Source organism: Coniophora puteana, assembly GCF_000271625.1.
Source record: "Coniophora puteana RWD-64-598 SS2 unplaced genomic scaffold CONPUscaffold_15, whole genome shotgun sequence".
In the NCBI taxonomy this organism is placed as follows: domain Eukaryota; kingdom Fungi; phylum Basidiomycota; class Agaricomycetes; order Boletales; family Coniophoraceae; genus Coniophora; species Coniophora puteana.
The window spans coordinates 846,233-858,785 of NW_006913067.1; the positions used below are offsets into that span (position 1 = coordinate 846,233).

The 12,553-nt window shown below is 50.4% G+C and overlaps 5 protein-coding genes across 5 annotated transcripts; 2 read left to right on the forward strand and 3 right to left on the reverse strand.

Annotated features, from left to right (window-relative positions):
• Nucleotides 1–125: 125 nt before the first annotated feature.
• Nucleotides 126–2,127, reverse strand: CONPUDRAFT_111883 (S-adenosyl-L-methionine-dependent methyltransferase; the record flags this gene model as incomplete). The annotated part of the gene is made up of 9 exons (XM_007775801.1): nucleotides 126–275; nucleotides 373–494; nucleotides 548–612; nucleotides 669–765; nucleotides 820–924; nucleotides 977–1,144; nucleotides 1,330–1,580; nucleotides 1,643–1,823; nucleotides 1,897–2,127. 9 exons carry the CDS (start codon nucleotides 2,122–2,124, stop codon nucleotides 191–193), a joined length of 1,302 nt encoding a protein of 433 aa, XP_007773991.1. The 3' UTR covers nucleotides 126–190.
• A 1,165-nt stretch (nucleotides 2,128–3,292) lies between these two features.
• On the reverse strand, nucleotides 3,293–3,535 carry CONPUDRAFT_19223 (uncharacterized protein; the record flags this gene model as incomplete). The annotated part of the gene is made up of 1 exon (XM_007775547.1): nucleotides 3,293–3,535. A coding segment is annotated over one exon (243 nt), but the record flags the coding sequence as incomplete, so codon positions are not given.
• Nucleotides 3,536–3,813: 278 nt separating this feature from the next.
• On the forward strand, nucleotides 3,814–5,440 carry CONPUDRAFT_139918 (protein phosphatase methylesterase). The gene is made up of 7 exons (XM_007775802.1): nucleotides 3,814–4,036; nucleotides 4,091–4,380; nucleotides 4,437–4,564; nucleotides 4,621–4,726; nucleotides 4,774–4,864; nucleotides 4,918–5,215; nucleotides 5,265–5,440. The coding sequence occupies exons 1-7, from the start codon at nucleotides 3,882–3,884 to the stop codon at nucleotides 5,364–5,366; spliced, it is 1,170 nt and encodes a 389-aa protein (XP_007773992.1). The 5' UTR covers nucleotides 3,814–3,881; the 3' UTR covers nucleotides 5,367–5,440.
• A 329-nt stretch (nucleotides 5,441–5,769) lies between these two features.
• Nucleotides 5,770–9,428, forward strand: CONPUDRAFT_65135 (DUF221-domain-containing protein; the record flags this gene model as incomplete). The annotated part of the gene is made up of 13 exons (XM_007775576.1): nucleotides 5,770–5,911; nucleotides 5,983–6,095; nucleotides 6,154–6,240; nucleotides 6,293–7,054; nucleotides 7,115–7,457; nucleotides 7,507–7,567; nucleotides 7,617–7,757; nucleotides 7,805–7,923; nucleotides 7,970–8,143; nucleotides 8,199–8,505; nucleotides 8,557–8,632; nucleotides 8,682–8,722; nucleotides 8,774–9,428. 13 exons carry the CDS (start codon nucleotides 5,770–5,772, stop codon nucleotides 9,426–9,428), a joined length of 3,021 nt encoding a protein of 1,006 aa, XP_007773766.1.
• A 266-nt stretch (nucleotides 9,429–9,694) lies between these two features.
• On the reverse strand, nucleotides 9,695–12,428 carry CONPUDRAFT_139920 (uncharacterized protein). The gene is made up of 17 exons (XM_007775803.1): nucleotides 12,301–12,428; nucleotides 11,571–12,243; nucleotides 11,502–11,515; nucleotides 11,357–11,455; nucleotides 11,280–11,307; nucleotides 11,193–11,218; nucleotides 11,115–11,140; nucleotides 11,027–11,058; nucleotides 10,954–10,978; nucleotides 10,875–10,902; nucleotides 10,784–10,826; nucleotides 10,630–10,730; nucleotides 10,519–10,578; nucleotides 10,331–10,470; nucleotides 10,255–10,279; nucleotides 10,047–10,200; nucleotides 9,695–9,985 (listed from the first exon to the last, which is right to left on the reverse strand). The coding sequence occupies exons 2-17, from the start codon at nucleotides 11,712–11,714 to the stop codon at nucleotides 9,854–9,856; spliced, it is 1,077 nt and encodes a 358-aa protein (XP_007773993.1). The 5' UTR covers nucleotides 11,715–12,243; nucleotides 12,301–12,428; the 3' UTR covers nucleotides 9,695–9,853.
• Between the last annotated feature and the right edge of the window lie 125 nt (nucleotides 12,429–12,553).

The following is a 12,553-nucleotide window of genomic DNA, read 5'->3' on the forward strand; positions in this document are numbered from 1 at the left end:
TAGAAAAGAAGTTTTGATGCTTGGGCAAGCGACTTGGGAAACCGCGAACGCCTGTGAACGCTCAAGATTGAAAGACTTCCCAAAGGCGAGAGCGGATTCTTGGAACAGTCAGATAGGCTCTGGTCAGAGTTTATTAGCATATCAGAAGTATAAAGAAGGTCATAAATTCTTCTATGCCGAGGAAGTGCCACTACTTGGGTAAAGCCATCTCGAGCTCGAGAAGACACGTCTCGGCCAGGTCCCACACTTTGACAATAAGGAAGCCAGTCTGATTCCTGTTAGATACTCACGGTCAGCATTCTCACACTGCGGGCGTTCTCAGTGGAACGAAAAACCGTTCTCCTCGGAGGCTAGGGCTGGGAGGTCACTCACGCTAGATTTATGAAGTCGATCATCGTACGTTCACGTGCATTGTGGGTGAAGAACATTGTCAGGTCTTGCGAGTACATCCGGGCGTTACCTGCGCCAAAGTTGGGCAAAAGAGGCTCGGGTGCCTGGACAGGATTACGAGGAAGCAATACGAGAGGAATTATTGCAAGGTGCTCACGATATCGCCAGCATCCAAGCCGTGCTGGTTATCCAAAGGAGCGGATGACCTAAGAACGTAATCTTCTATTTTGATCCTGTCAGGGCCAAGCATGAGTGTAGCAGACTGCGAAGTGACGTACGGATGAGGAGGCGGCTGTGGGGAGCCATGGCTTCTCGAACGTTGCGCAAAATGGCTATTGACTCGGGGTCGTGCCAGTCATGAAGGACGTAACGAAGCTGGGTGCAACGATGAGATCATCTACATCCCGAAGATAAAAATGGCGAGCGTACGTAGTACACGTCCCGTCCGCTCTCAGGCACTTGTTCAAAGAAATTGAGAGGGGCAAGAGTGACGCGTCCGCTGGTGAATGCATCTGGAGCATCTTTGCTCCAAATCTAAAGTCGAAGCGTCAATGCCATCCTTGCAGTGGAAGAACTAAGCACTCACGTCCTTGGCCTCTTCAATGACCTCAGGAAGATCGTGACAAGTAATTTGCATATGCGAGAAGCGCTTTGCGAGTGGCCGGGAAAATGAGCCGACGCCGGATCCAAGGTCAACAACAGAATTATACTTCTGCCAGGGGAAGCCTGGGATGGTTAGTGAGAAGTGAAGACACTACAAGATTGGAGATAGGTAATTACGCTCGATGACCGAGAGCGAGCCCATGATAAACCCGATACCGCCCATGCCGCTGTGATATGCCTGTCGGACGGGTTGGTTCTGCAGAAGATTTAGAGTTTACTAGTGGAACTTTACCTTGAGTAGTTGCTCCTAAATGGAGCGTCAGGTATATGACAAACAGAGAGTTCTAGTGTACGTACATCTGATCTAAGGAGTTCAAACGTGTCCTTGTACTTGTGATCAAGGGCCTGCATACACGGCGCGTCGCCAGGATCGAAAGACGTTGCATAGCGTGAACCAGCCAGATTTTCGGTGAGCACATGTGCGCCCTTTGCGACCTGTTTGGTCATCACCAGGGAAATACCGGCAACGCCTTCTGAGGTACGAAGATGTAGGGAGAGGCGGTTATTCGCAAAAACATCCTCCGACACTGACCCAGTTGACATACATAAGAATTTGGCACCAACAAGCAGACGGGTAAAGCGTGCTTACCTTCAATAAAACACCCCTTGGACGCAAGAGGTCGGAGGACGCGTGCGAGCTTGGACCCGATCATTCCGACTTTGGCAGCGAGCTCATCAACATATAGCCCCGATGGAAATTTGTCGAGGATATCAGCAATGCCATGTTCAACGACAACGCGGATGCATGCCCAATCGAAGTTTCCAACCATCTATCGACATCACTGTTGTCAACAATTTACAAAATCAAAAGCAACTGGGCACAACTATACGAACATTCATGACGGTATGCTGCGGGGGGGCTAAAGTTGCGCAGAGCTGCTGACACGCCCCCTCAAGGGTGCGGATAGCTTTTTTGAGCGCCACCGTATCATCGGCAGTATCCAAGGGATGGGAAACTGTTGAGCGGAGGTCGGGGACGTCTCTGTCGTCGGCGGTATACAGAGCGAGTGCGTCTGTCGTCGCAGAGTTGATGAGAGAAAGGAGCGCGAGGACCTTGGCTTGTTCGGACATGAGATTAATCTCTTCTGCAGGTGCGGAGGACAAAGCGGGGATAAAGAACATATTTCCCTACGCTGTGATGAGCTTTAAGAAGGGCCAGATATCATCCAGTTGTCAGCTCTAAATCCGGTTAACAGGTCATTGACCTTGAGGCGACGTATTTTCTGAGCTCATGTGTCAAAGCGGTCACATTAGGAAGTAAACGATAATATGACGCGCGAGTATCGGAAGAACCTGCACCAACCTGGGCGATCTTCTCTGTGATGATGCGCTGGGGAAGCCCTCAAGATTCTAATGCTCGTAAGCTGTAGATGGAAGAACGCCGACATGCGAGCCTAGGTGGAAGGACAATGAGTTTTGTTGGAGGAGCATTGGAGTGTTTCACGTCAGTGCGGAGGGTCTTTCCCGTGCTGAGCAATCGACAGCAGATATTCTGGGTTGGCTACCTCCACCTCCCGATGAGGTGTAGGCTCAGTTGGTGGGCTGACCAGCTGCCGTGGCGTAGTCCGGACAAGTATCAACATTTTGATTTGGTGGCAACAGAAAGCCACAAATCTTGGTAGTTCCACCAACTAGTGGTTCCTACGCTTTGGCGAACGAGACGTGAGATATTAAGGATGTCGGCGCAGATATTGGACAGGAGGTGTTATCTTGCGTCATCTAGGTTACAATCCTAATCTCGAGCTTCTCCGCAAAGATCAGCTTCGGATCCCACAAGCGTGTTTGAGTTGGGAGCATGGAATGGAACTTTGGTGGTACAGATTTAGGTGTCCGAGCTGGTCGCGTCAAATTCAAGTAGCGCAATACGGGCCAAAATTGCTGAAGCCCCTAGGCCGTTTTCAATGTAACCTATAGTTAGCCAAGTAGGTTTATAGTGTGGAGTGCATTTCCCTATCGTCCGGGTACGGCCCGGTATCTGGGCTGGCAAATTCACCTTGATACGAACACCTGAATGACAGTATGATACCACTGGATTGCCAGGTGACGAAGAGCGAGCTTGAAAAGCAAAATTCCCAAGATTGCGCGATGGGGATTACGTTGTACGCATTATGGTAATGAGTATGGTCTAAAAGTGCGTCTATACAAGCCACTTCCAGGATTCATACAATTAGCGCTTACAGGAGGTCAGGAATTGTGTGTCGCTCACTCGCTACCACCGCCCTCCAACGGCTGGCTTCTGCACAGAATAGCCCCGGTCCGCCTTGCGCTCCTGCCGCTGTTCCTCTTTCGTGCGAACCTGATCCACAGTGACATTCTCCACCTGGACGATCTCCTTGACTTTGAGGACTTTACCAGCCACCTCTGGTCCGTGAGGGTGATAGACTGTCTGCATACGGCGGTGAAGGCCAAGGGAAACAAGTGTCTCCTTTTTCCCTTCGCCGAGGCCTATTGCTGAGCGCGTTTGAGTGATTTTATAGTGGGTAGGCGTGGACGAGGCAGGTGCTTGGGAAGCAGCCTGAAACCGCGACACTGTACTTGAGATGCTACGCGTGGCTGAGCATGAGCGCAGTGTTCTGGGAATAGACTTGAGTGAGAGGGAAGCCATAGCGGACGACGCTTTCAGACCCAAAGGCTCGACGCGGAGGATGGAGGCAAAGGAAATATTCCCCACGTGATTCAAGAGAGCAGCGCGACGCACAATAGCACAGCCACGATTGCTTTCCCTCGAGCTGTTTGTCAATTGTTCGTCCACTGGAAACTCTTGGGACAACTACTTATAATCAACGAACAGCGACACAACATCTGAATACCTCGAGGCATATCAACACATGTCTGACTTGTATCGCTCGGCTCTCAGTTCGCGCATCGCCAAGCTCCCATTAAACCCGCCTGATGACGGCAGCGAGGACAACGAGGAGGAGGAAGCAGCGAACTCGATCGGTGACCTCCCAAGTTCCTCATCGAACATGGCCCCGCCTTCAATGCACGTACCTTTGCTATCTAATGTATATCCAACCAGTGCTAAAGTGTATGGTAGCTCAAGGCAAAGGCGCAAGCCAAAGACCCCTGATTCGGCCTATTCACCCTTGTCTGCATCGTCATGCTTCGAACAGGCAGTCATGGTCAGTGTTCCAACAACAGGGCTGGACATAAGGGTGTATTATACTCCTCCGTCCACGAAATCGGGCAACAGTGGACCGGGCACAGTTGCAATCCTCCATCCGGGTGCGGGCTATTCTGGCTTAACCTTTGCTCTCGCAGCGCAAGAGATCACCCGTACAACAAAGGGAGACCTGGGTGTGCTGGCACTTGATCCAAGAGGTCATGGTGAGCCCTCAGATCGACGTAAATCAACCATTTTTTCTCTGATACGAGAGATCCAGGGAAGACCAGCTCTCATCCGAAGCCCACTTCGGGGGTAGAAGACCTTTCTATAGACAAGATTGTACAGGATTTCGTTGAGCTCGTCAAAGTACTATACCCGGATGCAAAATCTGCTCCGACATTACTCGTGGGGTCACTGGCAGTCAACGCAATCATGAGACTGACTACCCGCTTTCTTTTTAGCTGACGGGGCATAGCATGGGTGGGTCCGTTGTGACGCGTGCTTCCCCACTTCTTCAAGATGCCGGCTACAACATTGCCGGCGTTGCTGTTCTTGATGTCGTCGAAGGTAAATGGGTATCAATAATGTATGTGCCATATTTTACACGGGAGCAGGTTTTGCGATTGAGGCTTTGCCTCATATGAACACCCTGCTTAACTCAAGACCATCGGGATTCGATAGCGTCGAACACGGGGTAGAATGGCAGTAAGTGGAGTAAATGTCTAGCCGATTTTACGCGGCATTAACGTGCTTAAAAGCATATCGAATAACCAAATACACAACCTCGCCTCAGCGCGCATTTCCGTCCCAGCCACTCTCGTAACCAATGATACACAGAGAGGCCCAGCAGTGTTGTGGCGAACGCCCCTGCGAGACACGGCGCCCTATTGGGAGGGCTGGTTCAAAGGCCTATCAGAGTCATTCCTTAGTGTGCGAACGGCTCGAGTTTTGATACTGGCAGGGACGGAGCGTCTGGACAAACCGTTGATGATTGGGCAAATGCAAGGCAAATTCCAGGTTGTTGTACTCGCAAATGTTGGACACATGCTACATGAGGCAAGTTATTTCCTCCCCCAGATTCATGATTGTCTTCACATATAATTAGGATGACCCGGCACGCACGGCTGAGGTGTTGGTTGATTTCTGGAAGAGGAACGAGAGAGTAGTCATCGGGTCAAAGGTGATTAAGAAAGTTGGAGAATCTTAAATTTGAGTCGTCCATAATGTAGAGATCGGAGCTTAGTGAGCTGTAAGCAATACGGAATTTATCGCATGAAAAGCGTCTTGAACTGAAGCATCTGATTTTGAACTGAGAGGATGGTCATATACGCAGATAGGGGTTATTATGACCGCGTTGTTTATTTCTGATGGTGTTGCCAAACAATATGCCTCGCGCGCACCTACACCGCCGCCGTCACTAAGCTCGCGCTTGGCAGTCTGTTCCCCCTGTAGCTATGTTCTGGCTCTTCTCCCTCTTCCTATCGACTCTCGCACCAGACGACGATGACCCAGTGGATCCCGAGCTGCCCCCAGGGACTGGGCCAACTCGTACGTGTGCAACTCTTCTCATACGCGCTACATGTACTCATGATGGTGCTTGTCATGCGTGCATGTATGCAGAAACATTCGAAGGACCATGGTTCACGACGCAGCTGCTACTTTCAACGTTCATTGGCTTATCGTCGTTCTTGATATTCTGCTACTGTCGGAGGCGGTGGCCGCTGCTTTTCGCACCAAGAACCAAGCTCAAAGGTATGTTCAATCATCTTGTCCTCCTCCATAGTATGTCTGCGTCGCGGCGGTATGTGCTTATACAATGACAGGGTTCTCTCCGCATGAAGCTCATGCACCCCACGCGTTCTTCGGGTGGATCTTACCTACACTGAGAATTTCGGAGTTCACGGTATTACAGATTGTTGGGTTGGATGCCGCAGTGGTACGCCCAGCCGTTCTTTTGCGCTCCTAGCCAGTGTCTGATTCCATAGCTTTCTCAGTTACTCGCCTTTTTCAAGATGTCGTTCTATCTCTTTTCACTCTTCTCAGTCCTAGCCTGTATCATATTGATGCCAGTTAACTGGAACGTACGTCCTATGTCTCCTAGTCTCAGCCGCATGCTTAGGTCACTGTCCACAGAATAACATTGGGATTGGCGCTGGAGATGACGAGGACAGCGATTGGCCTTCACGCAACTTCACCCTTGGCATATTCAACGAGACAGATACACAGCCCCCTTCCCAAGGCGTGCCAGGACGTGACTGGCTTGACCTCGTCAGCGATGCCAACTCTTACTTGACCGTTCACTTCCTTTTCACTGTCTTGTTCACCATCCTCGCTCTCGTGTTCCTCTACCGCAACTACCGCTCGTTCGTGCGCCAACGCCAGCTCTTTTCCCTTCCGCTCGTGCATTCCATACCCGCGCGCACCGTCATGATCACGAATTTACCGGTGCATCTCCGGTCCGAGCGCGCTCTCGCAGAGTACTTCGAGCACATGAACCTCGGTGTGGAAAGTGTCACTGTTTGTCGCGAGGTCGGCTCGCTTAAGACGCTCATCGACCGACGAACGCAGGCACTCTTGAAGCTGGAGGCAGTGTGGACGAGTTATGTGGGTAATCCAAGCGAGGTGGAGGAGTATGATCCAAGCGAGAATGTTGTCCCGTCGATGGCGATGGATGCGGGCCAGCTCGAGGGGCAAAATGGGTCGGGAAGGCTGGTTGTACCACATCGCCCAAGGCCGACGCTCAGACCTGGCTGGTTGTCGGGGAAGGTAGACGCTCTGGAGCACTTGGAGACGCGGTTCAAGGAGGCGGATGAGAAGGTGAAGAAGTGGAGGCTGGGTGGAAGATTCAGGGCGACGCATGTTGCTTTTGTCACTTTTGAAAAGATGTCCTCTGCAGTTCGTCCTTTATTGCTTCCTTTTACGAACAAGGCTGATATACGGCTTGCACATATCCAGCAAATTGCGGTTCAGACAGCATACGCACCAAGCCCATGGGAGTGCAAGACCGTGCCAGCACCAGAGCCTCGCGATATTATCTGGGCGAACATCAGCATCTTCCCCAAGTACCGCATTGCACGAGAAGCGATTGTTCTGGGCTGCGTAGCCCTTTTGTTCCTGACTTGGATCTTTCCCATCACCGCACTGGCGTCACTCCTCTCCTATCAAGAAATTAAGAAGGTTACGCCCTGGCTTGGACGGCTTATCGACAGCAACTCGAAAATCCAGGCGATCATACAGAATTCACTCCCATCGGTAGTGATGATTTCGGTCAACGCGCTGTTGCCATTCTTGTTGGAAGGTGAGCAATTACCCTTGTTCTAAGACGAAACAAAGGCTGACCGCAATAGGCCTTACATATGCCCAGGGTTACCGAGCAAGAAGCTGGATCGAGTATTCACTACTGAGGAAGTGCGTATTGCTCAGGCTCGCGGGCAGAGTTGCGCTAATGCTGTTAAAGATACTTCCTGTTCCTTTTGGTTAACGTCGTCTTCATTTTCCTCCTGGCGAGTACCTACTGGCAACTCGTTCGAGACCTGGCAAACTCGCCCGCCAAGATTCCTGAGAAGCTTGCTCAATCGCTACAAAAGGGCCGCGCGAAGTAAGTTTCTCTACATTTTGTTGGGTGGAGTCTCAAGGGTTTGGCAGGCACTTCTTCCTGTCCTACGTCATTCTACAGGGCTTGGGCATCATGCCTTTGAAACTCTTGAATCTGGGTATAATTGTGCCACGGATATTCCAGACAGTTTTTACGCGTACTCCTCGTGGTATGTTGACGATTCTGTTTCGTCGAGTTTAGCTAAAGATTCGTAGATTATGCTGAACTAAATGCACCCCCCACAATTAATTACGGAGTTGTGTATCCTCAAGCCATACTCATATTCGTCATCACGATTCTATACAGCGTCGTGCAGCCTCTCATCGTCATCTTTGGAGCTATCTATTTCGGAATGGCCTATCTTGTCTTCAAATATCAGCTGCTCTTTGGTTAGTTTCTCTTTGTCCTTATCATTGGATGATCTGTATTAAAGATGCATAACAGTGTTCTACAAGCCTTATGAATCTCAGGGTCAAGCATGGCCCATCACGTTTGTTCGCCTCGTTTGGGGCATTGTCATCTTCCAGCTGTTCATGATCGGCATCCTTACGCTAAACAAGTCAATCATTATGCCGGCCATGCTGGGTATTCTTGTCGTTGTCACGGTGGTGTGGTCGTACCAAATTGACAAGAGCTTCAAGCCTTTGAGTAAAGCCGTGTGCTTAAGCTCGGTCTTCGAGGTTGAGAGGGGAGAAGAGACTGAGGACGTTTTGCTTATGAGAGAAGGGCATCCGGTTTCACTGTCACAGAGGTGAGTCAGTCAGGTGTTCCTACAGACGATAGTTCTGACGAGAAATATCAGTAATTTGAGCCGTAGGCGGTATGCCCAGAACGACGACACACTTTATGTTGCGCCAGAAGACGAGCGTACTGACTATGTGAGTCCAGGAAATTTCTACCATAATCGTTGTGGCTGATGCCTTTTAGTCGCAACCACCGATGCGGAATTGGTATCACGGCATACTGAAGTGAGAATTTAAACCTGTTGTCCACGTGGAGTATGCTGATCCGTTTGACAGTACGGGTAAAAGGCGTTATGGCCACCCTGCGATAACTGGTATATTGCCAGAGCCTTGGTTGCCTCTGAAGAAGGATCAAACACTCGTGAACGGCATGCGTGCTGGAGGCTCCAGAGCACCGAAAGACCCTAATGAGGGCATCGTTCTGAACCTCAGGAATCGCCACAGTCTGAGCCGGGGCAAGACCCGCCGCGCGAACCAAGCCCCCCAGAGAGCACCGCTTGTGGACGTTTCGGAGCCAAACGACTCGGCTGAGCATCCTCAGGATGGCGCCGTCACTGATGCGTCCTCGTCATCGAATCCATGGGCTAATATCCGCCCGCGACCCCGCACGTCACGGGCGCAAAGTGCCTTGAGCCACAGACTCAGCTTCGATCCTGCGTCGGGCGTGATCATGTTGCCCGAGGACGGCGAGTGGCTAGAAGAAGAGGACGTGTCGTCGGAAGAGGATTACGGTAGTATTCAGTCACCAGCTGCGGAGGGTGAATCGACGTCGCTGCACAACGGCGCGTCACCTTCAACACCAGAACAGTCCTCGTCTAGCCAACTGCTGACGGCCTCGCCGAGCAAGCGGCGGTATGGCACGTACTTTCATCACCCCGAGCGGAGGCGCGCGACGATACCAGGCGCTTTCAACCCGCACCATCAGGATTAGTCCCTTTTGTGTTGGGCAATTATTCGAATGGATCTTTTATTTAGACTACGGTACTCACATGTAAATTTACTTACTCATGGCAATCCTGGATTTTCAAAGGTGAAGTTCCTGTAGCGTTGATGGTGAGAGCATATCCCTAGAAACAGCATCATTAGACACCATTACACTTCCAGGGAACTGGAGTCAATGTTCCGTGGTTGGTGTTCGTTACCGTCGAAGGACTGCTTCTTTTGGTTCTCAAACACATTCGAAAACTTTTCATGTGAGTCGGTGCCAGTGTATGATATGCGAACTCTTCGACATAAACACAAACACGGAACAAGGTAGCCATGGAAATGAGCTATTACAGTATGCAAGCTAAACTATGATGATACATTGAAGAATAATCATGAGGGTCCTAAGAAGATGGCAATACGTATTCGAGCTCAAGATGCCATATCCACGAGGTCGGATGCGTAATAGCCACAATTTTTGACGCTTCTCGACTTGGATGCCGAAGGTGACTCTTCAGAGTCGGCATGTAGATGTGTCTCTGTAGGACCTAGCTCTATCGCAGGCTGAGCATGAACGAGCATGATGTCAATAATAAGCTGGTGGACGAATGGGAGACTGGGTCACCTCAAAAGTTCTGTTCGGCCGGGGTTCGCCAACAGAGATGGAGCTTGTAAAGTTGATGGTCGGCGCTGTTGGAGGTGGGGCACCGTCGAAGTCGAGGCCTTCAAATGTGTTGGCGGATCTGCCGGCACGCTCGAGGATACGTCGCGAGTTCAATCTATGGGTATTACTAAGTCGATGCGCTTCGACGCAACGGTTTGGTGTGACTGACGATGCTAGCAACGAAACAGCGTATACTATCAAATGTGAGCTCGAACTGGATGTAGTTCGTACTAACGGAAACGCACATTTGCTCTGAGCTTCTACGACTCCGGTAAACGCCAGAGATGTCGGCAGCCGTAAAAACTTGAAGGAGTTCGGCGTAAAACCGATGATGCACACAAGCCTCAATCGACTTACTAGGATAGGGACAGATATGGCTACGAGACTAAGGCAGATCAGACATCATCTACTTCCCAAATATTCTATGACTCACGAAGTGATAGCACCAGTATTGATGGCGTAGAATACTAGCCAGTTAATAATCGAGTCGGTTCTAGAGGCTCGCCATTAGAAAACTGGAAAAACAGAATCAAGACACTGTCACCTCTTCATACCAGTGCGTAATTTATGTAGATAGTAGCACAGCGCTGAAGCTATGAGAGCATCTAAAAAAGCGGCAAGAAACCCCCGGGTCGTTAAGGTTACCTTGGAAGGTCCCGTGAATATACTGGATCAGTTGACCTGTCTATGTAACGCACGACTACATGTGGACGGAAGGTTTCCCAAACACGGTACTTGAGGCTACGCTTGTGGTCAGAAATAACAACTGGTCAACAGAGGGCTCCTCACTTGAGTATTGAATTCGCCCACTCCAATCCTGCCAAACATTTAGTTGACGGAGCAGGGTAGCGGTGGTCTTGCAACTCGCCTAGTCGCACGATGGCCAAGAAAACCTGTCGAGTGTCAGGGAGATAAAAGCCGCTGCCATGGAGGGTACTCACAAGAAAGGAAACAAAATATAGTTTAAAGCATACTGCAAGGATGCGACATCAAGACTCTTGCGCGTATACAAAATTCTTCCACACTCACGTCGCCATACTCTCCATATGAAAACACTTTGTTCCGCTAAGCTCCTTCAACCTTCAAGGTATTTCAAACGACACTCACATTTCAACAATAAAAGCGAGTAGAAACTGAGTATGGAGGACCACAGGCTTAGTGGTGCTAGTCCATGTTAGCTATCTGCCCACTCACCCCGACAATGAAAGAAGCCGGTAAACTCCTGAGGTAACGTTGGTTTCTCGGATAGATCAGACTGCTTTGACCCTCACCATACTGCAATCCCCAGAGCTTCGTCGTTGCCAAAGTTTTCGATCAAGTAGTACTCGGTATAATGTATAGAAAGGATTGTGTGTGCGGTTTCCAGTGTCCTGTGCCCGATTAGTTGTTGAACTAGACAATATGATACCAGTTTACATGATGACTGCCACCTATTAGCTGAGTCTTAGACAACGGGTTGGGCAGAAAGTGAGAACTGGGGCTCACGAGAAGCTTCAGGTGCCAGCGGTCTTTTGAGTAGTTTTGAACATAAAAGAATGTCTGGATGCAGTTGATGCCATATAAAAACATAGTGGCGAGAGTGCCGCACAGCGGGCCTTGCACGATGGAATCGGCGAGATTGTGGACCATGCTCTGCAGGGCATTAGCGGAGAAGGGAGGGGAAAGACGCGCGGGAACGTGGGGTCAACGAGGTTATAAGACGAGGCAAGGGCTCGAAAGAAGCACTGGAGGGGGATTGTGCGAGCATTTTCAAGGTTCCGACGATGGGAGTTCTGAGAGGAGGCCGCCCATAGCTAGATTGATTGGCCTTACGAAATACGAAGACCCGGATTCCTTGGGAATCGAAGAGCTCCGCAGATGGTCGCGTGCACAGCTCGAACATGGGCTTAACAAGCCAATCTTGGGCCAGTCTAAGAACATTATTGGCTGAGAGGGAGGCTATAGTCCTCGCAGCTGGAGCATCAGAACGACTGCGCGTGATCACTTATAATAATCAAGCCTAAGGGTGACGTCCCCACCAAGAGCTTGCTGCGCTTTCTATAGAAGGTTCTCATGTGAACGTTAGCAAACAACTCTCTTCTCAGACTGCAATGCAAACACCAAACCCTCTTTTCTTCTCAGCATGTTGAAGAATAGAGTTGCGGTAACGTTCAGAAGCCTTCCGCGTCCATCCAACGTCTGAGCGATGGCGACCACGAACTTGACACGGGCGTACATCTATTGGAGCTGGAGCTTAAAGACGCATGTGGAAGACCGCCTGCCAATATTGACGAGTTGGCAGGAATAGATGAAAGAGGCTGTGATACGATGCAATCGCCGCGGTAAGGACAACAACCACTCGCCCGTCGACGCAATGGGCATTGGGCAACGAGCATCCACTCACGGCGTTCTGAGTTCATCACGGGACTGCGCAATTTACCGAACGAGCTCTCATTATCAGCCACACACCACCGACAAACTTGACAAGC

Bases quoted from the DNA above. Each gene is read 5' to 3' on its own strand.
- CONPUDRAFT_139918 (XM_007775802.1), top strand. From the start codon at position 3,882: ATGTCTGACTTGTATCGCTCGGCTCTCAGTTCGCGCATCGCCAAGCTC. The intron at 4,381-4,436 runs GTGAGCCCTCAG...CGAGAGATCCAG, and splicing joins ACTTGATCCAAGAGGTCATG to GGAAGACCAGCTCTCATCCG. The intron at 4,565-4,620 runs GTGGGGTCACTG...CTTTCTTTTTAG, and splicing joins AATCTGCTCCGACATTACTC to CTGACGGGGCATAGCATGGG.
- CONPUDRAFT_139920 (XM_007775803.1), bottom strand. From the start codon at position 11,714: ATGGTCCACAATCTCGCCGATTCCATCGTGCAAGGCCCGCTGTGCGGC. The intron at 10,579-10,629 runs GTGACAGTGTCT...GCGAGCCTCTAG, and splicing joins TTACGCACTGGTATGAAGAG to AACCGACTCGATTATTAACT. The intron at 10,471-10,518 runs GTGAGTCATAGA...GATCTGCCTTAG, and splicing joins AATACTGGTGCTATCACTTC to TCTCGTAGCCATATCTGTCC.